At 39.8% G+C, this 25,716-nt stretch overlaps 3 protein-coding genes across 8 annotated transcripts; 1 reads left to right on the top strand and 2 right to left on the bottom strand.

The window, feature by feature from the left end:
* Positions 1–325: 325 nt before the first annotated feature.
* lamp3 (lysosomal associated membrane protein 3) lies at positions 326–5,500 on the bottom strand. Of its 4 annotated transcripts, XM_078790014.1 has the most exons (9): positions 5,440–5,468; positions 3,923–4,135; positions 3,257–3,295; positions 3,087–3,182; positions 2,698–2,780; positions 2,251–2,376; positions 1,024–1,096; positions 760–930; positions 326–670 (listed from the first exon to the last, which is right to left on the bottom strand). In XM_078790014.1, exons 2-9 carry the CDS (start codon positions 3,966–3,968, stop codon positions 531–533), a joined length of 774 nt encoding a protein of 257 aa, XP_078646140.1. In that variant the 5' UTR covers positions 3,969–4,135; positions 5,440–5,468; the 3' UTR covers positions 326–530. The 4 variants fall into 4 exon arrangements, with proteins under 4 accessions (XP_078646140.1, XP_057928224.2, XP_057928222.2 ...); XM_058072241.2 differs by lacking the exon at positions 3,923–4,135 and having other exon boundaries at positions 5,440–5,500; XM_058072239.2 differs by having other exon boundaries at positions 3,923–5,483.
* Positions 4,426–9,869, top strand: kng1 (kininogen 1). Of its 2 annotated transcripts, none has more exons than XM_058072238.2 (9): positions 4,426–4,586; positions 4,733–4,819; positions 6,137–6,280; positions 7,436–7,552; positions 7,831–7,906; positions 8,687–8,856; positions 8,926–9,036; positions 9,106–9,204; positions 9,294–9,869. In XM_058072238.2, exons 2-9 carry the CDS (start codon positions 4,754–4,756, stop codon positions 9,561–9,563), a joined length of 1,053 nt encoding a protein of 350 aa, XP_057928221.2. In that variant the 5' UTR covers positions 4,426–4,586; positions 4,733–4,753; the 3' UTR covers positions 9,564–9,869. The 2 variants fall into 2 exon arrangements, with proteins under 2 accessions (XP_057928221.2, XP_057928220.2); XM_058072237.2 differs by having other exon boundaries at positions 4,427–4,586; positions 6,134–6,280.
* Positions 9,870–9,986: 117 nt separating this feature from the next.
* pik3ca (phosphatidylinositol-4,5-bisphosphate 3-kinase, catalytic subunit alpha) lies at positions 9,987–25,037 on the bottom strand. Of its 2 annotated transcripts, XM_058072233.2 has the most exons (26): positions 24,622–25,034; positions 24,227–24,314; positions 22,868–22,960; positions 22,622–22,790; positions 22,381–22,507; positions 22,098–22,307; positions 21,915–22,009; positions 21,575–21,730; positions 21,196–21,441; positions 20,874–20,959; positions 20,598–20,703; positions 18,455–18,607; positions 18,063–18,197; positions 17,266–17,390; positions 16,974–17,055; positions 15,913–16,077; positions 15,671–15,774; positions 15,399–15,570; positions 14,921–15,027; positions 14,719–14,840; positions 14,534–14,612; positions 14,229–14,399; positions 14,015–14,132; positions 13,335–13,486; positions 13,070–13,232; positions 9,987–12,684 (listed from the first exon to the last, which is right to left on the bottom strand). In XM_058072233.2, exons 3-26 carry the CDS (start codon positions 22,921–22,923, stop codon positions 12,577–12,579), a joined length of 3,207 nt encoding a protein of 1,068 aa, XP_057928216.1. In that variant the 5' UTR covers positions 22,924–22,960; positions 24,227–24,314; positions 24,622–25,034; the 3' UTR covers positions 9,987–12,576. The 2 variants fall into 2 exon arrangements, with proteins under 2 accessions (XP_057928216.1, XP_057928217.1); XM_058072234.2 differs by lacking the exons at positions 9,987–12,684; positions 13,070–13,232; positions 14,015–14,132; positions 14,229–14,399 and having other exon boundaries at positions 13,339–13,486; positions 24,622–25,037.
* Positions 25,038–25,716: the final 679 nt, after the last annotated feature.

Genomic DNA, 25,716 nt, shown 5'->3' with positions numbered 1-25,716 from the left:
AAATCCACTCCTGATTAAAATTTTAATAACGAAAAAAATTTAAAAATTGCCCCCTGCCACATAGCCATACACCGTTTGACACTCCTGCACAACTTGAAGCTCCATTATTCCATTGAAGGAAAAAGCAGCCCAGATCATGATGGCGACCCTCCACTGTGCCATGTAGAAAGAATCTCAGGTGGGATCTTCTTGTCATGCCGGTAACGTTGGAAGAATTTTACTGCGCGCGGCACTAGTAGCAACTTTAATTTGGGCTGAGGATTGTTCCGTGTCTTGAGGGACAGCCATGACACGCTGTGAGAGGTCTTGCTTATACAGTTCAACAATACAACCCCTTTCAAAGACAACAGGTCTTAAAAATATGATCCGGAGTGTACATTATAACAAGGCTGGGAAAAAAGTTTACACGATAAATTAACATTTTTTATTTAAAAAAGATGAATATTTTTTGCAGAAATATACATTTAGTACATCATTTAAGAAGCTTTGCCCTGAGTAATAAGTTTGACATGACCAGTGTCAGAGTGATCTCAGAGGCTGTCATAGCCATGTCTGTGACGGTCTCTGACAAATAAGAAGGTCAGAGTAGCAATCAGTAAGAGTCCAATCACAATGGCCCCTAGTACAGTAGGTACGACCCTTTTGTTCAAATCAGCAAAACACTCCACCTCTGAAAAATAACAGTGACGGAGCATCCAAATCATCATTTAAACATTAGTAATGTAGATATAAATGAAGCAAAATAGCAACGTCATTCACCTTCTCCATATCGTCCATTAGGTACACTGAAGGCTTGCATTTGCAGAGGGACCAGCTTCAGGCTTAATTCTGAAGACGTCAGAAGCACATTTGCAGATTTGCACTTGAAGCTTTGCCCAAAAGATGCAGCAAACAGCTTGTCACGTTCCACCAAACCAGAATAAGTCTCATCTGGGGGAGGTGACGGTGACAAATGACAAAGTCAGTCAAATCTCAGAAAGTGAAGGGTTATGTAATGTTTATCCGCCTTCTTTTTGGTCTTACTAGCACATCCCAAGCAGACAGGCCGAGGAGACACTGAAGCAGTCAGCTTGGTGACATAGAAAAGATTATTCTCCTGGGAATTAAGAGCACATACTGTAAGTGCATTGCAATGTTGTAGTTTATGATGATACGTATTTTCCATTGCAGTATGAGTACACTGATAACTGGCTGTACAAGCCGCTATGTTTTTCTGAAACTTTGAAACCGGTGACTTATACAGCAGCATGGCTAAATTCTAATCATGTGACATCTCCTTAACTTCAGAATGACTACTAATTCTTTAAATACTGTGGCCCGTAAGAGTCAGGGAGTAAACCGTAGCTCTTTTTTTGTCGGGAGCCAATCACCAGCTATCACTGCACTCACAACGAGCTTGTCAACCCATTGAAAAGGTCATTAAGTTCATTATATATATATATATATATATATATATATATATATATATATATATATATATATATATCTCAGTATGACAATATGACAGTCACAGTGTAATCTTACTGACAACAACACTAAATTCATCACATAGCAACTTAACACTACAAAAGCATACCTCATAATTAAACAAACATTCATTCATTCATTCGTACATTTTCTACCGCTTATCCTCACATGTCCCAATAAAATGAAAAAGTTTTCACATAATGCATTGCTTCTAAGCCATGAATTCATTGGGGTGCTGCGATGACGTCAGCCTCCCTCTAGGTTCCGGCTCCCTCTGGTGAAAAGAGGCAGCATTGCAGCACCATCCATCCATTTTCGGTGCTGCTTGTCCTCCAATGAAATGCTCAGCTCTAACAAAATGCATTTGTGGTTTTTCTATTTTGCACTTAGGTATAGCTTTTGAGGGTTAAGTTACTTGTTTTTTTCTAAGATGACACCGTGAGTCAGACTGTTATAATGAGTAATGACAAGCTCGTTTTTCATAGCTTATGATTGGCTCCTGTCATATAAAGGCCGCCTGGTTCTCACAGACTTGTACGCGCCACAATATGTTATTTTATGACATGGACATGTGCTGTTTATACACAGGTGCAGCTTATATATGTAAAAAAAATGGATTTTCCTCTAAATTTAGTGGGTGCAGCTTATACATCGGAATTTACGGTAATGTTCATACTCATGCTTTGATGCAAATGTGTAAATATACCTGTACAGAATTGGCCAGATGTGTATACTTTAAACGGCACAAAAAGTAATTTATGTAATAAATTTAATGTGTTGTACCTTTTTGAAAATAAACTGCAGGCTGGCAGCATCATCCAAGAGTGTGAGAGACAGAACAGCAGCATCTTTGTGACAGTAACCACTGGACAGAACCTTGGAAGGATCCAAATTGTAGTACCAACTCTTCTGAATGCACACAAAAGAGAACGCTATCTATTAAATTGGATCCATACGTCCAGTTTCTAAACTGCTTGTAGTCATTAGGGTCACGGGTGAGCTTTAGGTGAGAGGTAGGGTATCGTAGCCTTAAAGGGGATCTATTATGCTTTTTCCATTTTTCTGATCTATAAATGTTGTTTGAATGTTGTATTCTTGTGTTGTATTTCCTTGGAAAGCCAAGGAAATACAGCTGGAATAGGTGCATATTCTGGAAGATCTCGATTGCCGTAAGGTTTTACTCAGTCTGCTAGTAATGCCGACAATGAGGCTGCTGTCAAAGTGTGTAACCTTCTTAATCGTAACAATGTACTGCGCTCCCAGGGTGGCTTTGATGCATGGTTCCCCCTTCGGCTTTGCTAGGGTGTAGGTTCCTGCACACAACGACAAAGGCTCTTAAAGCAACCTCCTATAACACTTCAATATACAAACCGATTTGTCCCAAAAATGAAAACTGTAATGTATATGGTATATTGATTTTCTTGTTTTAACTCTCTCAAAATATGACAACACAAATGCAATTTTGCAGAATTCTTGTAATTCAGACACATTTTTCCAGTATTCAAGGCAGTCCATAGTAATATTTTAAATTGCATGTATTAAATATGAAATCAGACAAACCTGCAGGACACTTTGTATTCCACAGTTAATGTAATGTGCATGTGTACACCGATGTTTACCTATTAGAGGGAGGGCTTCAGAGGGATGCAGGACTGGTCTGTAGATCTGAGCCCCAACATTTGAAACTGACTCATCATTTCCTTGTATGTGCATACCTATGCAAGAAATCCATCATTTTAATAACACAATCATAAGACCTGGAACATGATTAAAATGCAAAAAAACCTACCTGGAATTATAGCAGCTAGGAAAAGCACATAGCATCCTCCTGTCATTATGAAAATGAATTTAAATCCACGACACGTCTAATTTCAGGCGATGTACAGATTCTGCTTCAGAGGTTAGGCGTGTAAATGTGAAACTCTTTTGGCAAGTCTCTTACAGAGGAAGTGAACTGTCAGAGGAGGTAGAACAGCCGACCACTTTGCCGTTCTGTTTTGACACCTCGGACGTTCATACAAAAAGGATGTCTTTACTGTGGGAAATCATCCATCCATGTTTTAACTGACAATCTTTTTTCAGGGTCATGGGGTTGTATTTTTCCAAACATAATGCACTAGTTATAATAAACACACACTCGATGAACCTAGTCATAGTTGACTTTAAACAATTCATAATCTCACAGTATCTTGATGACACGCCCCAAATGACAAAGACATTACTTTTTTTCTGTCTATACCAAAGCTTAGTTGTTGGTTCAACTCTGAAACCAAGCGCTCAGATGCGCAAACCTCATTATCTGAAACTAAGGCATCATTTAACATGAGAATACAACATTTTCACTACATTTATAAGTCAGAAAAGTGGAAAAACCATAACAGGTCCCCTTTAATATCGGGTCTATCAAGTGTGCAGTGAACTGATATGCGATGTGAAATTAAGTGGGGGTAAGTACCATTCTTTATGTGGGTTGGGGGGGCCATTGCGGAAAGGTTCTCCATGGCACTCGAACACTTGGCACATCTTTACTTTGCATATTTTCTTGTTCTTAAGACTTCCCAAACACACATGGAAAATAGACCAAAAATATGCAGTCTCCATGATAAGTTCAGTGCACTGGATGAATCCGTGTGGTAGAGGGGTAAAGGTCGTCAGGGACAAAGTACCTCTTAAACACACAAAGCACATATGTAAACAAATAGAGACCCTAAAACACAAATGAACAAAAAGAAAACAATTGCCCCCCTAACAGATTGTACTAGTACGAGAACGTTCCTGTAAATTAACGAGGTGCAATGCGTGTATTAGTGCTGACACACACAGTCGGGCCTACAAAGTCGATGACAATGGCACCTCGTCATGTGATCTGACTGACTTTGACTGGACAGGTCAGACAAACAAGCAAACATTTACACTCCTTTTAGTCAGAGCATGTGAATGTGAATGTGTGTGTGTGTGTGTGTGTGTGCATCCTCCCTGCCCTCCTGTCCTGTGTGTTGATCACACAGTGTGTCATCATCCTTCTCCGGATTCCCACCTACATTTACAGGAAAGCTTCATTCAGTCAATCCATTCCAGGGGGAAGAGGAATCAAGTCCAATCAGATCGACCCAGTAACTGTAAGCGCTTTCTTTTGTTTCTGAAAGTTTCTTCTCGTCTCCTCTAAGACATCAAGCATTGGAAGCGTTAGGAGTAACAGGATTGATGGCTGATTGTTGGTCAGTGATCGGCTGTTGTGTGACTTTGGCCTGATCTTTGCTTTCAGAGCTGAGCAGAACCAAGCACAATGAGGACTGGAGTGTGTTTATGTGTGTTGGGTCTGCTGGGTCTGGTCAGCGTTGGTGTTGGCCAGGTACGGGTTCATCATTTTTTTTTTTTTTTTTGGTCCAGCACAAGACTGCTTAAGGTTTCGTGAAAGCATATTATGCATTAATGAAAGTTACTCACAGGTTCAAAGACATTGTTGAAGTTGAACATGTGACTATTTTAATTATATTAATTACGCAAATTGGGGAACTAAGCAAAAATTTGATGCACATCCTTTGTGCAGTTGCTGAGAATGCACACCCTGAAAAACTGCCTTATTTTGGTGATTATGTTTACTTGAAGCTTAATTTTTCTCTTCGTGGAGTGGGTTCCACGGAGTGGGTTGACTTTTTCTGGTGTGAAGCAGTGACACTAAATGAAATCTGTATACCATCCCCAGTAAGGCTATCAAAAATAACCTGTTAACGGCGGTAACTAATTTCAATACAATAATAATTATGTTACATTTTGTTAGTGTCATTAACGCATGCGCAACAGAGCAAGCACGACTGTTATGACGACAGTGGACCGGCCACCACACAGTCACGCAGGGTCTGTCGTTCTATTATAACTTGATTATAACCTGAACACATCAACAGCAGTACAATTCCAACACCATATACTGATATATATACTGATATATACTGGTATTTATCTCCAACTCACACACGGCTCGAATCCGCTGATCCTGGGAACGACACTTCCGTATTGTCATGACAAAAAGGCGAGATGCATTCAGGAACACTCCGACCATCACAAGATCGCCTTGTAATGCGTGTGTATGTGTGTAAATAAACAGGAAGATAAAGAGCATGAAGTGGATATTGTCATCACCCACTTCTTAAATTTACCTCCGATGTCAAATTAGCTACTTTTTAAGTATGATGGAAAATACATTGAAAACAAGTACATATTCCTTAAATTACATGGTGTCATTGAATGCAACCCCTCATTGAGCACAACAACACCCATTCAAGTGTGGTTCAAAATAAATGTTCTACTATTAAAGAGACAAAAGAGTGTTAGACAAATAGATTTGTATACTTGTGTGGTATCTTTTAGCATGATTGACATGTACACTTCATTTAGAGCTATTATTACATACAAATATATACAACATAATCCCGTCCTGTCATTTATCTTTCTGTTAATGAAATACAGTAAAAATTGGTATATTTCTGATACATTTGTTAATGGTGATTAATAATGATTAATTAATTTGAAAACTGTGATTAAACTGATTAAAATTTGACAGCATTTTCAATGACGCTGTGTGTGCATGGATGCTGCCTAACATAAGTATTTTTTTCCAATTCACCAAGTAATCTTTTTTTTCATTGTTACCATTGTCTTTTTGAAGGAGGCTGGGCACGGCCAATCTGGCATTCACATCTTTTGCGATGACCCGTCTGTTGAGAAGGCCGTGAGCAGCGCCCTGGAAAAGTTCAATGAAAGGTTGAACAGTGGATACAAGCTGGCCCTCTATCAGATATTAACAGCCCGCAAGGTAGAGCTGATTCAGAGACAATATGTCAATTCTACATCACAACGTAGATAAAAGCTAAGTTCCTCTTCGGACTCTGTTTTAAGAACTGAAAAATGGAACCAACAAACATACAGAAATGATCAAGAAAAAAGAACAACATATACAATGGTGTGAATTGGCATGTTTGTCACATTTAAAAGTTTCAGATCATTCAACTAATATTAATATTAGTCAATGACAACACAGCTGAACACAAAATGAAGTTTAAATGAAACTTTTTATTATTAAGGGGGCGGTGGGGATAAAACCTATATGGCCCTGTGTGGAAAAAGCCCATTTCTAAAGCTTTGGGCTTTGGGACTCCAGCCAACCAAAGTGAGAGCCATTATCCACAAATGGCGTAACAGTGGAAATGGAACAGTGTTGAACCTGGGTGGTGGCCAGCAAAACAAAATGACCCCAAGAGTGCAGTGATGACTCATCCAAGAGGTCACAAAAGACCCCACAAGAACATCTAAATAACTGCAGGCCTCAGTTAAAGTCAGTGTTTCATGACTCCGCCATAAGAAAGACACTGGGAAAAAACGAAAGACGAAAACCACTGCTGAACAAAAAGAACATTAAGGAAAGTCTCAATTTTGCGAGAAAACATCTTGATGATCCCCAAAACCTTTGGGAAAATACTCTGCAGTGTGACGAGACAAAAGTTCGACTTTTTGGAGAGTGTGTTTCCCATTACATCTGGCGTAAAAGTAACACCGCATTTCAGAAAAAGAACATCATACCAACAGTAAAATATGGTGGTGGTAGTATGATGGTCTGGAACTGTTTTGCTCCTTCAGGACCTAAAATTCTACTGTCTTCCAAAAAATCTTGAAGGAGAATGTCCAGCCATCTGTTGGTGACATCAAGTTGAAACCAACTTGAGTTCTCCAGCAGGACAACGATCCAAAACACACCAGCAGGTCCACCTCTGAATGGCTGAAGAAAACCAAATAGCCTCCAATATTGCAGAATTACAACAATTCTGCAAAGATGAGTGGGCATGTTGTGTTCAATTATGTTGTCATTGACTAATATTTGAATTGGTTTCCCACATGGAAGTGTGACAAACGGAAGAAATCAAGCATGGGGGGGGCAAACATTTTTTCACACCAGTGTACATTTTCTCCTCAGTCAGAGAACGGCTCCAACAATGTCTACGCACTACAGTTCACCAGCAGGAGGAGTGACTGCACGGCAGGAAGTACCAAACTTTGGACAGACTGCAACTACCTGCCATACGGACACAAAGTAGGATATTCATTTCACTTTCTTTTATTCCGTTATTATAGGCTATGAATGAAGTGACAAAGTAATCATTGTGCTTGTTTCACTGATAACGTTGTGCATTCTGTACTATATCGATGGTCTTTGAACGCACCGTTACTGACGTTGCCACAGGTTGATGTCTATTTTTGAGAGTTTCTCCATTTTTGATCTTAAAATTGTTCATCTCTATAGCAGTAGAAGAGTATTGATTATTTGCAATAGGCATCGGTAAATCATGTTTGACAGCGTTTGTTTCCTAGGACCCACTCTCATGCAACGCTACAGTCCACATGACAGACGACAAAACAAACACTGAGTATGTGCACTGCACGCGAGGTGAGTGACTCAATTTGTGTTGATAAATGATACTTTAAAGAGGAAGTAGAGAGCAAAATATTCACATTTTTAAATACCGTAAATTCTGGCGTATAAGTCGCTCATTTTTTCTTAAACTTTGAACTCTGCAGCTCAATCACCAATCGGTGCACTCACAGCAAGCTTGTCAACCCATTAGAGCATGCAGGAGGTCATTAGATATAACAGCATTACAACATACCAGCACTAAATTAATCACACAGCAACTTAACACTCAAAATGTGGACATGACAAATATACAAATATGTACCAATATGAGTTTTCCATATTTGGAAAAAGCATGTAAAAATATTGCGGTACGGCGGTCGAGTGGTTAGCGCGCAGACCTCACAGCTCGGAGACCAGGGTTTAATTCCACACTCTGTGTGGAGTTTGCATGTTCTCCCAGTGCATGCGTGGGTTTTCTCCGGGTACTCCGGTTTCCTCCCACATTCCAAAAACATGCTAGGTTAATTGGCGACTCCAAATTGTTCATAGGTATGAATGTGAGTGTGAATGGTTGTTTGTCTATACGTATGTGCCCTGTGATTGGCTGGCAACCAGTCCAGGGTGTACCCCGCCTCTCGCCCAAAGACAGCTGGGATAGGCTCCAGCACCTCCGCGACCCTCGTGAGGAAAAAGCGGTAGAAAATGAATGAATGAATGAATGTAAAAATATCCTCTAGCTATTGACATTAGGTCCTACGATCCTACTGTATAATAACTAAAAGTATTTTTTTATCCCCCACAATCTTTGGCAAGGTGACTACATCCACCCAGAGAGAGCTTCATGTCTGGGCTGCCCAATGCCGATTGATGAGAACTCAGAAGACCTTAAGGTTCCGCTGTCTGTCTCCATCGTGAAGTACAACTCCATCTCCAACTCTACACACCTGTTTAATATTCACAGTGTCGAAAGCGCCACCAGACAGGTAGAGGATGATCATATTGACAGAGAGAGCAAGAAATACGGTCTTTTTTTTGTGGTTGTGGCCTTTCAGGTTGTGGCAGGTTTCCGATTTAAACTGAGATTCGACATGAGGAGGACCACCTGTGCCAAGGCTGAACACAGCGACCTCAGTGACCTCTGTGTGCATGATGACCAAATCATGGTAAATGGCAACACACTGTGATGCGTGCAGTGTGGCATGTTTATCAGGGTTGTGTTTGTGTGTGTGCAGGAGTTCATTAACTGTAACTCCACAGTAGATGTAGCACCATGGAGATTTGAGACCCCACAGGTCAACATCATATGTGAAGAAGGTGCCCTGCCTCCTCGGGTAGGAAGAGATACATTAATGTAACTCATGATTGACTAATGAATGAATCAATAATGGCTTCATTATTATTTCTTAATTAAAAAATGAAGATTGAGGCGTTCAGTAGGCGCTTGCCCCCTGGCTGGACTCCATTTAGGGAGGCTTTACAGCCCTCCCTTGCTCCCACATTGGCATCCGGCAAGGAGGAATCATCTGAGGAGGACGCAACAGCCTCCCCCACTGCTGGAGCTGCAGAAGCTGAGAATGGAGACCCCTTCCACTGCCCATCTAAGCCATGGAAGAAGTTCCAACCAGTCCAGACTGGCACACCGGCACCTCCTACATACAGGCCTCTCCTTCTCGAAGACGTGCTGGCATGAATGCGTCTTCAAAGGAACGTGTATCGTTCAAAATAATCTCTTCCCTCGCATGCATTGTCCTAACGTATTGTAGCGTTTTATAAGTGTAATGCAAAACTAAGAATTGTAATCCATCTTGTCATGACAGAAAAAAACACTGGAAACACACAAAAACAGGAAGCAAAAGTAAGTTGATATCAGTTCATTGACTTCATTAAAATTAGTAATGTGTTTTGTTTCTTGCTCTACAAAAAATCCCTGCAATCCCTGCAAAGTCCATTATTTGTTGTGCATTTTTGATGGAATAAACATTTATTTCAGCCCTTACGGAGAATCAATTTATATTATATTCTTACACTTCAAATTCTGACTTGACAAGTGCAGAGATCCACTGTTTGTACACACAAACAATACAGGATGTGTGTTTACATTTTGACTGATATTTCATACAGTGGCCTGAAGTGTTCACACCGATGGTCTGCACTTTGTACAAAAACACACACAAAGCCTGGTGAATGTTTAACAAATGTATTTGTACATCTTCACAGAACACTCTGATGGTCAGTCAGTCAGGGTGCAAACTTACTTTGTGACCAAGCAGCCAATAAAGAAACACAAATATTATAATTAGAAATAAAACATGTTATGACAGGATGAAGTAGTGTTCCAACAAAGGGTAAATTAAGGCATTCATTGACAAATATTTGTAGGTGGACACTTCACCTTTAAACAATCTCATGCAGGTAGGATGTGACAAACTATACATTGGCCCACTGCACATTCATAGTATAGGCTAAGGTTCTGTCATGTTATGGAAATGTATGACATTATGTCATGTACAAGAAGCAACACTGCATACTGTATAAAAACAACAACATGTATATCACTGCATCCATTTTCCTTTGGGTCATTTGAGAAGTGATAATGAACAATAATTTGATCCATAATGGAGTTTCTGTATTTCTACAACTGACAAAATCCATTCAGTTTAAATCCGTAACATTCACAATAGTAAGTAGGTCCAAGAAGAAAACAAAAATGCTAACATCAGATGACAATTTGAGCCCAAACGGTAACACAATGGAAAAACATTAGCACCTAAAGACAATTTGTTAATTTCACACTTGTATTGCATCGGGTTGCATGTTGTATTTGGGGTGATTAGGGTAGGACTCGTCAGTTCCTATCATTTGATTATATTTGCAATCATTTGAGGAATTTGTACTCAGCTAATTTGGCCTGGATGCTAACTGCCATTCACGACAGTAACACAAACACCAAAAAATGGAGCGATGGAGATTTGATGGAGTATCGATTTTTTTTTTTTTTTTTACCCCCTGTAATTTTGTCCTTAAAAACAATACAAAAGTAAATCAACAGTTAAGAAATAAATGTTTGCAACACATTTACGTATGTGCACACACACACACACACAATATAGTGGGTTGTCACTGGGACCTGCCAATGATGTTCTGCAACCGGTGCAGACATAAGAACATTCAAGACTACAGCTGAACAATATGCACAAAGTTGTTTTCCGTAAAGAAAAGTTGGTCTGGACCTTCATGCTGCTTGCAATTTTACATACACAGCTGCATCAGAAACATGCACAAAAAAAAAAAAAATAGGGAACAGTAGAAGTTCTACCAACAAGAACTTATAAGCGCACATTTTTTTCTTGCAAACTCTGGAACTAATTTGATCGACTGCAAGATGCATTTTAAAGAAACGTACATGATATAAATAATGAGTGCACATAAGGCAGCAGTTAAATACATTCTAGCCATCACTTTTCATGGCTCCCCAATACAATCAACCACTGAACTGATATCAAAAGCGGACCACCGCTAAATGTGCTGTCTCAGAGTGTTGTGTTATAGGAGAGACAATGTCAGTTTAACGAGAAGATGTGCTAGTTCTGAAAACAACATTAAACATTCTCATGGCAGACATGATAATTGCATGATTAAAAGAGGCAAATTAACTCCAGTTTTTTAGTGCTATGGTTTCCATGGCAATATACTTTATACATAATATGTTACGCTGTGACGGAAAGGCATTTTGATCAAACAGGAAGACGTGACATTCACCTGGGTCTCAAATTAAACTCACAAAAGAGACTGGCACTGTCACTCTGTTCTTTTTGCATCACAAAAATAAATCATTTAGAAAATTCCACTTGGTGCATGCTAATAGAAAGATGTGACAAACAACAGCATGTAGGGGTTGCCACTGGAACAAATGAATGAAAACGATGACATAAAACTTTTAGAAAGTTTTTATAAGTCCTTTTTCTCGTTATTCAGAATGGTGGCTTTTGATGGAGAGGCAACATCACCCTGAAGTTGGCTTAAAAGTACTCATGGTGCACCACCAACAAATGCTCCCGAGGGTGCAGTGCTTTCTCTTTGAGGCTTGGGGTGGTTGGGGTGGGGGATACTGGGGAGTCTGCATGGGGGCGGGGGGTTATAAGGTGGCAAGGCGCACCCGTATCAGCTCACAGATGTTAGACCACACACAAGGTGGAAGACTGTGTCTAGTGGCAGCCATCGCAGTGACGCAGTGATTTACTTCATTTTCCGTGTCCTCCTGCTTCTCGACTTACAAGTCTCTCCTTTCTAAGCGGACACGCAAGGAGCACTAATACAGTAGCAAGACTCACAAGTGGCTACATTTGTAGCTGCACACATAAAAGGTTCTTCTCAAGTGGAAGGAGTAACGTCCATTTTCCATATTCCAGTGTTATCAACAAAAACAAAGAATGTATTCGGTTAGCCTCCGTGAAGAAGCTTCAAGGATATGTGGCTCCAGATAGTAAAAAGGCATCATAGAGACCGCACCAGCAGGTGAAAATAGATCACGCAGACAAAACTGATGAGAAAAGAGGTGCTTTAAAATAAATAAATACTGATAATCACAATAAACTGCGAGATTCCTGTATTCATGAGCATCTTATGCAAGGTGGGATGACGGAAAATCCAGTGACGCATCAAACCTGCAAGTGGCGACCATATTGAGGCGACTGGTGGTCGGCTCAGTTTAGTGCGTGTTGTCTAATTGTGTGGAAAATCCAGTCCATCTTGGTGGTCCACCCACCGTGGTGAGCGTCATTCATTTGTTTCATAAAATAGTCCAACGCCTCCTGCATCGGGGAAAAAAACATCAAAACACAGGAGTTACAGTTGGTACAATGGCGAGTAGTGGGGCAGACATTCAATATGGTCACAGGTACAAACGTGGTATGCTTTTACAATGCTTGGTAGGTTAATGTGAATAATGGTGTCTTGCATAAAGGTCCTACAATAACAATGTAGCTATAGCTTGTTTTTTGGGTTTTTTTAGATGTCTTAATGGGCGGAATGGGTAGGCAAGACCCAGCTATCTAAAACGCATGGAAAAGGGAAAGACATTTGCGTTCTTGTCTGACATAAGAACTTTGGATGATGGACAAAATTCCAAAAACACCACATTTTTTCTTTAAATGTCGTCATCATTACAAAAAACAAAAAAATAAATAAAATGAACACCTGTTCTGTTTTTTCTAGGGCCAGCGTCTTCCTAATGTAGGCAATGTCATCAAATGACTGCAACTCTGGCATGCCGGAACCCAGCATCATGGAGAACAGGTTGATGAACAGGTTAGCATGCTGCCGGATGGCCAGATAGGCTTTATAACACATTTCCTGGAACCTGGAGGATGGGAAAAGCACATTAAAGGTTAAGCAACAGGTAAGACAATAACACTACTGTTAAAACCTAAGCAAAAGCAGGTATTATGAAACATAATAGTACCTTTCAAACTCTTTGGTTTTGGCACACTCCTGAGAGCCCTTACTGATGACGATGAGGAAGTCTTGTGTCAATACAAAGGGCACTCGCTCTCTCTTATAGCCAAATTTCTTCTTCTTGTGATCCAGGAAGTGTCCAAAGTCTATATGGAACAACTGGGGGACAGAACAATTCCTATTCAGTAACTATAACATTCAACAAGTGCAGAGTAACAGTATATATGTAAACATGCACAATAGTCCTTCTTCAAGTCAAACACAGCTCATTAGCATTAAAGCTACAGACACACATAATGCCGTGTTCACAAATTCCGGCATCAAGGTTAGAGTTTGGGCTATACACCAAGTGGGAACTTCTAAAATTGTTGAAAAATATTGTGCCAGTAATATTAATTCAAAGTGAATGAAGTATACGCTGTAAGGCCAACATGATGCCATGTCTCCCTACTGTGTGTTATTGTGTGTGTGTGTGTGTGGGTGGGTGTGTGTGTGTGTCTAGTATGGAAGGTGGGAGGGAGGGGCTTTCTTAGTATTTGTTTTTCCTTTTAATTGTGGTAATTGTTTTTAATTCTGTAAAGCACTTTGTGTTGCATGTCTTTGCAGGAAAAGTGCTATCAGTACTTACAAGAAAACTAGCTCTACTACAGTGGTGCATTACACAACAAGCCGTGTGTATGTGGTTACCTGTCCATCATCTTTGACCATAATATTGCTGTTGTGCCTATCTCCAATCCCAAGAATAAATGTAGCTACACAGTAGCCAGCACAGGACCTTGTAAAAAGATCCACAGCCATATCATACCTGCAAATCAATTACATGCAATTAGGAAACAGGTCACAACGTGGGACATTGCTCATTGACGATTGATCTCTTGGTTGAAAATATAAAAGAACTTACATCTCGCCCTTGTTCTTATCTCTGAGCCACTGATGCAGAGTGTTTGAATTAAACTGCAAAGCCCCTTTCAAGCCACCTTTACACTGAATCTGCATGATGGTGTGTGAGCTACGAACCACCTCAATGAGCCCCACACAATCTCCTAACGACAGACAGCCGTATGGAAGCATGCTGTAGGCAAAAAAAAAAAAAACACAGTCCATGCACACACACACACACACACACACAACACACAAGACAATCTCTTAGCAACTGTGGTAGGGAGGGTTGGGCTATACACTGTAGTAGAGGGAGTGAGTATTTACCGTAGGTCAAGTCCCTGATTCTGCCAGATGTTCTCCATGATTTTGATAATCTGTAGAGTCAGCATATCCTGTCGCAGGTCTACAGCACAAGCACAACTCATTTGAAATAACCAGTTGGTATACATTTAGGGTATATTAGAAAACGTGTGGTTTATTGATTTGAATATGTAGATTATGTATTTTACCATCTCCATTTTTGAAGATAATCTCGTTGTTCTGAAAGAGTAGCTCAGACATGATGTCCGGATTTTCCCAGTTGAGCCACAATGGTCTTTTTGCAGATGACATGATCCTGCATTCATCTAACCTGTGCAGAAATAGCCTTGCATTATTCATGTATCTCTTCATTGCAGCTGTCTCTTAGAGGCTAGTACACCGCTCCCTAACCTCAGGTTGCCCAGTTGGTGGGCAGGGTTAAGAGGAGAGGTGAAATTCTGTAGTGCATCCATGTAGTCAGGTCTTTTCATCTGGTCTACCAAGAATCGCATCTGGACCTTCACACACAACCACACAATTTCATTATAACATGAACTGGTATCGAGGTGATGCTAAGCTTAAAAATGTATTATCCTTCCACTGACAAAAATAATGACAGTGAAAGGGTGAACACGGTTGCTTCTCCAAAAACACTTTCTGCCCCCTTTGCCTAATAACCCACACAAGTTATTCTTTCACAAGAGATTGTAATTTTCTGAAAATGATTGTCTCATCTACTGAGTGTCTCATGACACCCCTATTGTATATACTGTGTACGATATCAATGTCAAGATGTTGTTGTGCTATAACCATCAACGTCACTCAATAATGGTGTCAGGTGACTTACAATACATTACATACCAGGGTGAAAAATCTATAGAAAACAAACCTTTTGTGTCTCATCCTTCTTTTCTTGTTTCAGAATGTCGGTGAGGTTGATGAGCTTCTCCATGGCCTCCACTTGTCTGCTTAGGTGTTTGAGATACATGCCGCAAGCCCTGCAGTAAGCTTCTAACAGCAGACCAAACCGTTGGCTCACTGTTTTGTTGTGCATTTCAGCCCTGTGAGGAAGAAAATTGACAAGAGGATTACATTAGCATAGAGATATCTGCATTCAGTAAAAAAAGCTAGAAAGCCACTGAAAGGCATGCATTAACTTACTTAAGATGCCAAAAGAAAAAATGCCCTATTCTTTGATTAGTTAAAGCCTTTTTAAGGAGGAAACGGGCCAGAGGATTGTCAAGGTACTGCTCATATTTCAACACCTGGCACAAGGTGAGAAAAAGAAAGAGACAATTACTACCAAGAAATGAAGATGCAGATTTTTTTTTACTGTAATTGCTTTCCACAAAAAAAGATTATCTTCCAAATGATTAGGATTTGAGACAAAATACAGTAGATACCTGTACAAGCTGGATGAGATACTGAGACAATTTGTCATCAGTCAGGTATTTATCGAGGCAGCGTACAGCAAAGTGTCGGACCATGGGATCTGGGTAGTTGCAGTCCAGCAGTTCCATGGCCTGCTCTGGACGAATAGACGGCCATTCCTTCAACAAACAGTACATCTAGGACACATACATACAGAGCATACTCAAATACTGTGTAGTGATGAAAAAAAACCTAAAGCCAAACACAGAAAATTAGAAATGTAAATGCAGCGTACCAATATATAATAAATATAATATATACGTAGACTTCATGTTAATAACTCTCATGACTAAATTCACCCATTTTCGACACCGCTTGTCCTCATTAGGGTCACATGTGAGCTGGAGCCAATCCCAGCGGACTTTGGGGGGGTACAACCTGGACTGGTGGCCAGTCAATCACAAAGCACATATAAAAACAACCACTGATACCTATGGACTACAGACCCAAATTAATAGGGGTGTCACAAAATGGAGGCACTAGGTCTATATTATATAGGATAATATATTAAGTCGATAATTTTTCTGGCCTCAATATATGGCAATGTGCATGCATGTCTGTTTTCCTCGTCTCTCGCCTCTAGACAGGAAAAGCATTCATTGGTTCAGCACCTTGCCAAGTTTGTTCCATAGAACAACGGCATGAACGGTGTGAGCCATTTGTCTGGGTGGGTGGAGGCGGGGCCGGTAGCATACACACAAAGCGCAGAACAGTAACATAGTACAAATTATAGTAGTAGATTGTAATATATTGTCACATCTTTTTTCAGAACATCTTTTCTTTAAAGTCAGATTAAAATCTCGTCTCGTCTTGTCTTGTTCTCGGAGACCCAATTTCATGTACTGTCTCATGTGGTGAAGTGAGTGTCTCGTGTCACCTGGACCAATTGACCTAACATGCATGTTTTATGGGGGATGTGGGAAGAAGCCGGAGTACCAACATGGGGGGAGCATGCAAACTCCCTTCAGACATGGCCATTGTTCTTTTTAAATGTATTTTCTAAAAATAAAAAAAGTTGATATCATGAAAATACCTGTGCTACTTCATCTCTGGAGTTCCATTTGACAGCAAGGAGGATCTTGGGAAGGATCTCTGGGATATTCATGCAATAGTGCCTAGTAAGTGAAAGGTATTAAGAACTGCATAAACCTGAATGCCAGAACATGTATCAACACGGGTTATGTATAAACTGCTTACTTTTACATAATGTATCACTGACTACAATACTAAAAAATAAATCATACAGGCTACGTCTGATGAAAGATTTACAGGAAATGGGCATTAAAGTGTGATTTGTAAATATGAATAGTTGTCTAAGCACATACCTATGTCTCCAGAGGAAGTCTTTCTCCTGTTCAGTGATTTCTGAGAGAGGGTCTCTGTTACTTAGCTGTCTCAACTGATCTGTGTCAGTGTCGGTGAGGGCGTGGTCTCTTGCCACGCGATTGCTCTGTCACACAACAGCAAGAAAACAAATATACCCATATTATCACGTTTCTAATTTACTAGTCACATCTCCTGAGGGCATTCTTGGATACAAAAATAGATTTCAATCAGTGGCGAGAGTTCTGTTGCAAGATAAACAATACAGTCCGGCTATTGGCTGCCAATGCAAGCATTCAACCATGCAAGCATTGTGTAAAACAAATTAAGCATGGGCAATCTACAGTTGTGATGCATTAGGATCAGTTAGGAAGGCATCTCAAACAACTCAAGTTACAGATAAAAGGTATCACTTAATACGCCACATTACTCCCTCATCATAAATAAATCAATTGTGTATCCTCCCTCGTTTGTCATCCACTATCTGTTGAACCTGTAAAACGATATGACACATCAACACATCTGTCTGCATTAGAATACAATACAATTTAACTATTATATTAAATTAAGTCAACCAATACTCAGTTCAGTCAAAATAAAAATCAATAAATATGACAGATCTGGGGGAGGTCATTCACTTGCTTTGTATTCAACTTCATACCTTTGAGGCAAACTCATATGTAGACACAGACCCAGTGTATTTATAGCAAGAAAATCACAAGTACTAACTTGTGTAAACTACCGGTATACATTCATTTCTACCGGCACCTTGTTATATTCATTAGTATGTAGCTGATACCTGACCAGAGAAGTTGTAGTTAAACCCCAGTTCCCTTGAGATTGTCCAGTTAGCATGATCCTCAACAGCATTCATATCAGGGTACTTGACCGGACTACTGAAGTGATCGAATTCCAGCTCCAGACATGGCGTTTCCTGTACAACACAGCAAAACTGTGAATATCAGCAAAAATCATTGAAAAGAGATGCAACGAGTTCAGTTTATTTCACTTATCCACTACTCAGAGCCCTAAGATAACAATAAAATTTTACTGAGGCAATGAACCACCATTACTTCATTAGGCTGCCAAAGCCTACATGTGCATTCTTTTTCTTGCATTGTGAATCTTTAACGCAACTCAGTGGTCTATCCTGTATGATATTTAAGTACGTATCTTAGCAAATAATAATACCTTATTGGGGTTGGAGCCTGTGACTCCAATGGGGTTGAGGAGATCTTCCAGGCCATGAGGAACAGGCCACAGGTTCAGCGCCATCTTGTTGGCCACCAGAGTGTGCGTGTAGTCAAATAAGTTGACGTTGCCCCAGGCCAAAGGACAGTGCTCCTTAGACAGCAAAGACAGGGAAAGGAATTAGATTTTGGTGACAAAATAAACCTCACTCACATAATACAATAACCATCTGACAAATTTTACATTGCATCTTTTCTCAGTAAATATTCATTATAAAATGAGTAGGTTAGTAGGCATTCATCATTTGTATAGTACATTTGTTTTAACATGTAATTTGGACAGTTCATGTCTTTGTAAGGGAAGTAAAAAACAAACCAACTTAAAAAAACAGCAATATTGTAATAATTGTCCAAACTGTAAATCTTAAAAAGATACAGATGTTCAACTAAATTATCTTGACATTTTACAGCACCGTTATTTCTTTCAGCAACTTCTAATTTATCTAAAAGGCTTTTTTAAGGAAATAGTCACCACATATTTTATTCTCATACCCTCTCACCATTCAATTAAATAATACAAGAACTAACCGTGTTTATATTGTTGTTGATCAGCAAAAAGTGAAAAAGGCGCACAAAGTAATCAATTCCAATACAGGAGCAATACCCAAAGTAAGAAGGTTTAATTAAACAGTCTTGCTTTACTGGCAAGGCAAGCCAAGGAAAGGTCTTGATCTACAAGATAAGTCTTCATTGGGCAATGAGAGTCAGTGATGGAGGTAGGTGATAAACGGCAATGTGGGGAGGTGGACAGAATTTCATGTTGGCAGCCAGTCAAAATGGGGCTATTTAAAGTAAGTGCTTGAACAAAAGTCTGCTGTAGAGAGGTGTTTATCTTTAATTCAGGTAGTGTATGAAAGAACATCCGCAAACCTAGCCTGCACCTCGCACGGCACAGCAGGAGAAAGGACAAACCCCTGGTGTCTGTTTACAATATCCATGGCTGGCAGTCTTTGACGCAATCACACAGACACGTTTTCAGACACATAATAGTGGAAAAAAAATCTGTGGGCGTGTCCACAATAAAACTTTGATTCAACGCCAACAAAAATATAAACACGCACGACAATTTAAGTGGAATATATTGTGTTTACACGAGTGGAAAAGTCTACACTTGCTGATTGAGTTTCTGCTGACGTTTTCTGTCACCACACTCCTTGATTAGCAATTAAACAGAACCAAAGACGATCCCACTGCTCTCATTCACCTTAGATCTCTCTCACCCTAAGCGCTGTATCTGGAGACATAGGCGATGGTGACATGCCACAAAATATTCCACTTCTTCTTTGTTTCTCTGGAAATGTTCCTTCTTCATTACCTTATTTATGACATCCAGACATTTATTAGCTTCTCAATACCATACTCTTCCAGAACTTCAATCCCGACAGCATCTGGACCAGCTGCCCTGCTCCTTCTCACCATCCTTTTGTCGTTTCAAAATTTTGGAGCCTTCCATTGTTTCTGGAATACTTGACCTCTCTCACATCGTAAAAGTCCAGATTTTGTGCAGTTCTTCCTCTCTTTAGCTTTTTTCGTTTCCACTGAAGTGTGGCTACCACAGGTAAATGATCACTACCACAATCCTCCCCAGGATATGTTTCTGAATCTCCCACTGCTCTCCTGCTCTCATTTATTGGGGTGAAGTCTATCTGGTTCACTGAGCAATCTCCGAGGCTCTTTCAAGGATACAACCTTCTGGAATGCTCTTTAAACCAAGCTTTTTAGATAATCATGTCATCACAAACTCACACCATTGCATCCATTTCTCTCCATGAGCACTTCTACAAGTCCATGCGGTCTTACATTTCATCAAAGTGTATATTACTATTAGGGCTCAACTGACAGGGACCCTTCATAATTTTCAAAACTCTGTTCCTCAAGGTGCAGTAACCATGTACACCTTTCCATTTGTCTGAATATATAATTTTTGAAGTCTATCATAAAGAGTCCACTATTTGATCAACTGCTTTCAGGTGGAAGTGGAAATAGTGTTATTATTATTAATTGTTTTTGAATTTAAACAAATTGGAAAAAGTTTCAGTGAGAATAAACAAGCTTGACAGCTAATTCCCAACTTTCTACCGTACCTCTTTGGCTCCCTTCCTGCCTTTGACCGAGCAAATGGAGAGGCAAAGTCTGGCAGCACGGGGGATGTCTGGGATGTACATGTCATATGTCAGCCACTCATTCCATCTATGGATAGATCATAAAAGAGGGGACAACAGTGAGCTACAGTTCATTTAGAAGTGGAAAAAAACTACAACCACTGTTTAGTCTGTTTAAATACATTTGCAGTGCAAAAAAGCTAATAAGAATAATACATTGTAAGCAAATGAAACATTCAAGGGAAAGTGACAACTTACCTGGGGTTAGAGCATGGGACTCTTTGTGTGTTTACATTGTCACACATCTGTTCTCCTCCATGGTAAATGCCTGTTCTTACATAAATCTATAAAATAGTTAAAAAAAAAAACATTGACTACATATTCTTTGACATGTGACAATTGGAATATTACTGAGGAGATATCTAAAAAAATGTATAGGGATATCAACAGATAGAAAACAACTCTTCTATAAAACTGAAATTTTGAGTAAACCTGTAGGATTTGTAATGCCATTCTTCAAATGAATGTCATCAGATTATACAAATGTACCAAATGATTTGTTAAATCTGGGTATCCCCACCTTGTCTATGTCCCTTATATTGACATTAACATAGGTGGCACAGAGGATCCGTATTCGGAGCGTTCCATTGATGGTCCACAGTGACTTGGCAGCTGCCTCGCCATTCATATAGGATGTTGCCGTGGAGATGCGACGCGAGTATGACGGCATGACAAAGTTATCGGTAGGCAACTGGGTGTAAAGGCTGTCCTTTGCCATCAGCATCAGGTTAGGCATCCTGCTCAGCATGATACAACTACGGATGTACTAGTGGGAGAGACACGGGAGAGACGGGTTTCAGCAGGTTTTAATCATTTCTTGTGATGGATAGTGGATACATTTTGCAAATGTATAGCTTTATTTTTAACCCTACATTAAGCCATGCTCACATGTCACTTACCTTATACTGGCTGATGGGGTACTTTTCCAGCAGGTACTCATCACAGCCACAAACTTTGAGGATGTATTTACCCTGATATTCCTGAACACACATCTTAAGTTGTTCGGGGGAAAGCAGCATACTTCGTGTCTTCTTACGAATGGCTTCTGCAATCACCTTTAGGGACAAAGGTAAACATACTCTGAATTATTGGTTGGTAAAACCGCAAGATGGTTATATTAGATATCAAATGAAGATGGCCTATTTCTGTTCATATTATTTCATATGAGTAGCTCAAGCTGTGCGAATAAACAGGTTTAATGTATTGGTTTAACATGTATGTTAGGAGATGTTCACTGACCTGCTCAGGCACACAGTCATGGTTGATCTTCAATGTATACTTTTGTTTGTCGTTATTTGGAGACACAATCACCCAAATTACAACAATAATTTGACCTAAAATAGACAGACAGGTTAACGCTCATCAATCAGATGAACATGGGGGAATAAAATATGTGCAGGCCGATTGACATGCTAAACCTACCTTTGTCCAGTTTGCTGTAAATGTGTTTTGGGAGTTCCTGTGTGGACTCGACATTAGGTGGATAAACATACAGGGCTCGGCTGTGGGGCCCGGTGGCATCTCTCAGCTCCACAGAGTCTTTACACACATTCAGAATGTTTCTCCTAAAGTCTTGAACTTCAGGGTCCTTCACCAGGTCAAACTCACACACTGGCATGCCGATGGCAAAACCTGCCAAAAGTTGTTTTTTGTGTGAATAAATTGCTTGAAGGATGTATTACTGTACTACGCTATGGGGACTCACCAATCTCTCTGTTCAGGATCTTTTCCTCTCTGTTACCAACTGGTTCAATGACTTTAAGGAAAGGCTGAAATAGTCTGAGATCACACAGCCTTCGAGTTTCATCAAAAAACTCCTCCCGCTCAGCTTCCTGCAGGCAGGACAATATGACTTACATTTATTACTTTTCTTTTCCTTGTGAATGTCAACAGAAAACCCTTTTTAATAAATTTCTGAGGAAAAAAATTATTCATAGTATTCATACCTGAGTAACACTGACAAAGATATAGGAGGTCTCTTCCTGCAAGAGATGATGCAGGGGGTACTTTCTGGCTTCTTTAAACAGCTCATGTTTGATGGTAATGAGCGTGGCTTCACGGAGGCACTCCAGGGTCAGAATCATCCCATTGGGCAACAGGCAATCCACCAGAATCCTGTAGGTGCATTCTGATTAAGTCCACATGGTACACAAAATATGCATGTAAAGAAACAGATTTTTGGAGTGCTATACCTGGGAGGCATCAGGTGGATGCCCCATAATTCCCCCGAGGATGGTCTGGGAGGCATCTTCCTCTCTTTCTCCCAGTTCACTCACACAGAATAGCTGGAACCATAAAGATGACAGCGCTTTCAGTGTCCAACAAAGCCTAAATGCACTGCTAAGCATAGTGTGTCAAAACAAGAACGCTAACTACAAACATCATTTTTTTATATTAAAAGGGGACATATTATGCTTATGCTTTTTCTGACCTATAAATGTTGTTCGAATGTTGTATTATTGTGTTAAACGATGCCATAGTTTCAGATAAGGCCATTTGCACATTTGGAAGTTTGGGATGGATCTGAACACAAGTTTTTTCTAACACCGGCTCACTGTGACTTCACAAGGAGCCTTGTGAGAAGTCACTGGCTCTATTTAGGCGGTGACTTCTTTATATTTGTGCCCCAGGTTACAAGCTGAGCGGGACCAACCACAACAGAGTGGGTGTGTCTGGCGATGAGCCGTGGGTGGAAAAAAAACACACAGTTATGGAAATCCAAGGAAATGCAGCTGGAATAGGTGCAGATTCTTGCCCTGTGATTGGCAAACAACCAGTCCAAAGTGTACTCTAACTCTACTGAAGATAAACGGCATGGAAAATGGATGGATAGGTGCAGATTCTGGAAGATCTAGAAAGCTTTCTGTGTGGGTTATCGGGTGTAGCTCTATAGGAGTACACCACCCAATACAAATGGCCAAAAGTGAGCATAGTAGGTCCCCTTTAGTGATGGTTCACTCTTGTTAGGAATTCAGCTTTGGCTGAGTAATATGTGCTTAAACACAACGGTAGCCTTCACAGCAAATGACAAGGATGCTCCAAAATAGCAGTTCAATGTATATTTACAATTATCAAGTATGGAGAAAAGAAACGTGTATTTCTGACTCGGAAAGTCTCAGAATTGCTAAGATGTGAGAATATGACAAAAATAGGAAATGGCAAAAACAAAGTACACCTCCTTCATGTGCAAAACAAGCTTGAAAAATAAACTACACAACAACATAACATCCATTACGCGGTTCTGTGAGCTGTGACCCTAATCAGGATGCAGCTAAGCACTTTGGGCCAAAAAAGGAAGCTTCCTTACAACACAGGATGTAAGGGTGTGGGGAAACACTGGCCTCACCAACAAGGCTAGTTGAATGGTCCAGCAAAAGCACTTGTGGCAAACAAACACTCAACACTGACACCGTGAATTTCAGATGACAAAACATGTCCAGTCACACAATTGGAATTATGTGATATTACTGAATCAAGTACTCAGAGTAAGATGCACATTCCAACTTCCAAAAAAAATGGAGATATCAAAATAAGGGAGAAAATAACCATACCTCAGAGAGCAGTAGATGATGGGCGAGATCCACACTTCATGTTTCAATCCATCCTCAGGCTGTCACTGGGAGGTGTGAAGAGAGGAGACTGAAACACAAACAACATGAGGTCAATCTGGGGTGGTGCTAATGGCTAGGCTAGCAACAGGCTAGCTATGTGGAGAATGACAGACAGCACTGTGATGATTCTAACGTTAAATTTGTCAGATGATGACGATAAACATTGTATGACAATAAAAATAAATACATAAAACGTTAAAAAAACAAGCGTCTGCACCTGTCAAAACAATGGTGGTACTCGATTTAAGAACGCTTATCTCGCTTGACGACCGGCTTGCTAGATAATATACCAAAAACACAATTATAATGCTACACGATGTTAAACACTAACCTACCGAATTGTATGGAGATGATGGTGGAGCCTGTACACGGCTAATGCCAGTCAGCTAGCGGACCTCTCCGGTTCCCTAAGCAGTCTGTTCTCCGTCCTTTAGCTATCCTTTGGCACCTTGGGGAGTCGTTTTCGCTGTTTTGCCTTATCGTGAATGGAAGCAGGCCAACATGGTCGGTCAGTGGTGAGGATGTTATGAACTGAGCCGTTATCTGAGCGGCCAAGTTATCTCCCTGCTATAGTGCAGCCATGCTGTTTGTCTATTGGCCGTCCTCCCTCTCTGTATGCTGTAGCATATGCTCCTGACCCTAACACACACACTAACTAGTGGTCCTCAACGAGTGGGCCGCGGGCAACATTCTGGCAATTCATTTGGCCTGCCAATCATCACCCAAATAATGTAAACCATTCAGTCTAGAGAAGAGCTTGTTCATGCAGTACTTTCTCCTCTCTGTAGGAGGCATTAAACACATCATTACATTAACATTACATTAAAACATAAGTAGCAGATCTTACTTCAAACTGCCCTTTTCAGCCAAAATTAGTGTTTTTTTTGTTAATTTATTGAAAATATATATTTTTTTCTAATGGATTTAAGTTTTATATTAATCATTAATGGAAGGTATTCCTATTTTTATTTTATTTTTATCTGTATTGCTTAGTTTCTGTTTAATAATAATAATAATAATAATAATAATAATAATAATAATAATAATAATACATTTTATTTGTATAGCGCTTTACAAAATACTCAAAGACACTTTACAGAAAAATGGAGTTGAATAAAAACAAGTAAACAGAGTAAAAGATATGTTAAAATACAACATTCATCCGTTTATACAGTGAAGGAGTCTCACATTATCCACAAATATTCTGATAATTGTTGATTGTACATTAAAAACATCAGCAGCAAATCTTACTTCAAACTGCCCTTTTCAGCCAAAATTAGTGGGTTTTTTTTGTTAATTTACAGAAAATTATTTTTTCTAATGGATTTAAATTTTATATTAATCATTAATGGAAGGTATTCCTATTTTTATTTTATTTTTATCTGTATTGCTTTGTTTCTGTTTAATAATAATAACAATAATAATAATAA

The sequence above is a fragment of the Doryrhamphus excisus genome, linkage group LG4 (genome assembly GCF_037039965.1).
Source record: "Doryrhamphus excisus strain RoL-2023G ecotype Guam linkage group LG4, RoL_Dexc_Guam_v1.1, whole genome shotgun sequence".
NCBI classification, from domain to species: domain Eukaryota; kingdom Metazoa; phylum Chordata; class Actinopteri; order Syngnathiformes; family Syngnathidae; genus Doryrhamphus; species Doryrhamphus excisus.
This window is presented reverse-complemented; position numbering and strand designations above follow the sequence as displayed.

What these genes read in the sequence shown, in the direction of transcription:
- pik3ca (XM_058072233.2), bottom strand. Translation starts at nt 22,923, where the DNA reads ATGCCTCCCAGACCATCCTCGGGGGAATTATGGGGCATCCACCTGATG. An exon ending in ATCCACCTGATGCCTCCCAG is followed by an intron (nt 22,791 to 22,867) that starts GTATAGCACTCC and finishes ATGCACCTACAG; the next exon opens with GATTCTGGTGGATTGCCTGT. An exon ending in GATAAGAACAAGGGCGAGAT is followed by an intron (nt 14,133 to 14,228) that starts GTAAGTTCTTTT and finishes ATTGATTTGCAG; the next exon opens with GTATGATATGGCTGTGGATC.
- kng1 (XM_058072237.2), top strand. Translation starts at nt 4,754, where the DNA reads ATGAGGACTGGAGTGTGTTTATGTGTGTTGGGTCTGCTGGGTCTGGTC. An exon ending in ACCTGCCATACGGACACAAA is followed by an intron (nt 7,553 to 7,830) that starts GTAGGATATTCA and finishes TTTGTTTCCTAG; the next exon opens with GACCCACTCTCATGCAACGC. An exon ending in AAGGTGCCCTGCCTCCTCGG is followed by an intron (nt 9,205 to 9,293) that starts GTAGGAAGAGAT and finishes TAAAAAATGAAG; the next exon opens with ATTGAGGCGTTCAGTAGGCG.
- lamp3 (XM_058072239.2), bottom strand. Translation starts at nt 3,968, where the DNA reads ATGGAGAACCTTTCCGCAATGGCCCCCCCAACCCACATAAAGAATG. An exon ending in TGTCTGCTTGGGATGTGCTA is followed by an intron (nt 931 to 1,023) that starts GTAAGACCAAAA and finishes CACCTCCCCCAG; the next exon opens with ATGAGACTTATTCTGGTTTG. An exon ending in TAATGGACGATATGGAGAAG is followed by an intron (nt 671 to 759) that starts GTGAATGACGTT and finishes GTTATTTTTCAG; the next exon opens with AGGTGGAGTGTTTTGCTGAT.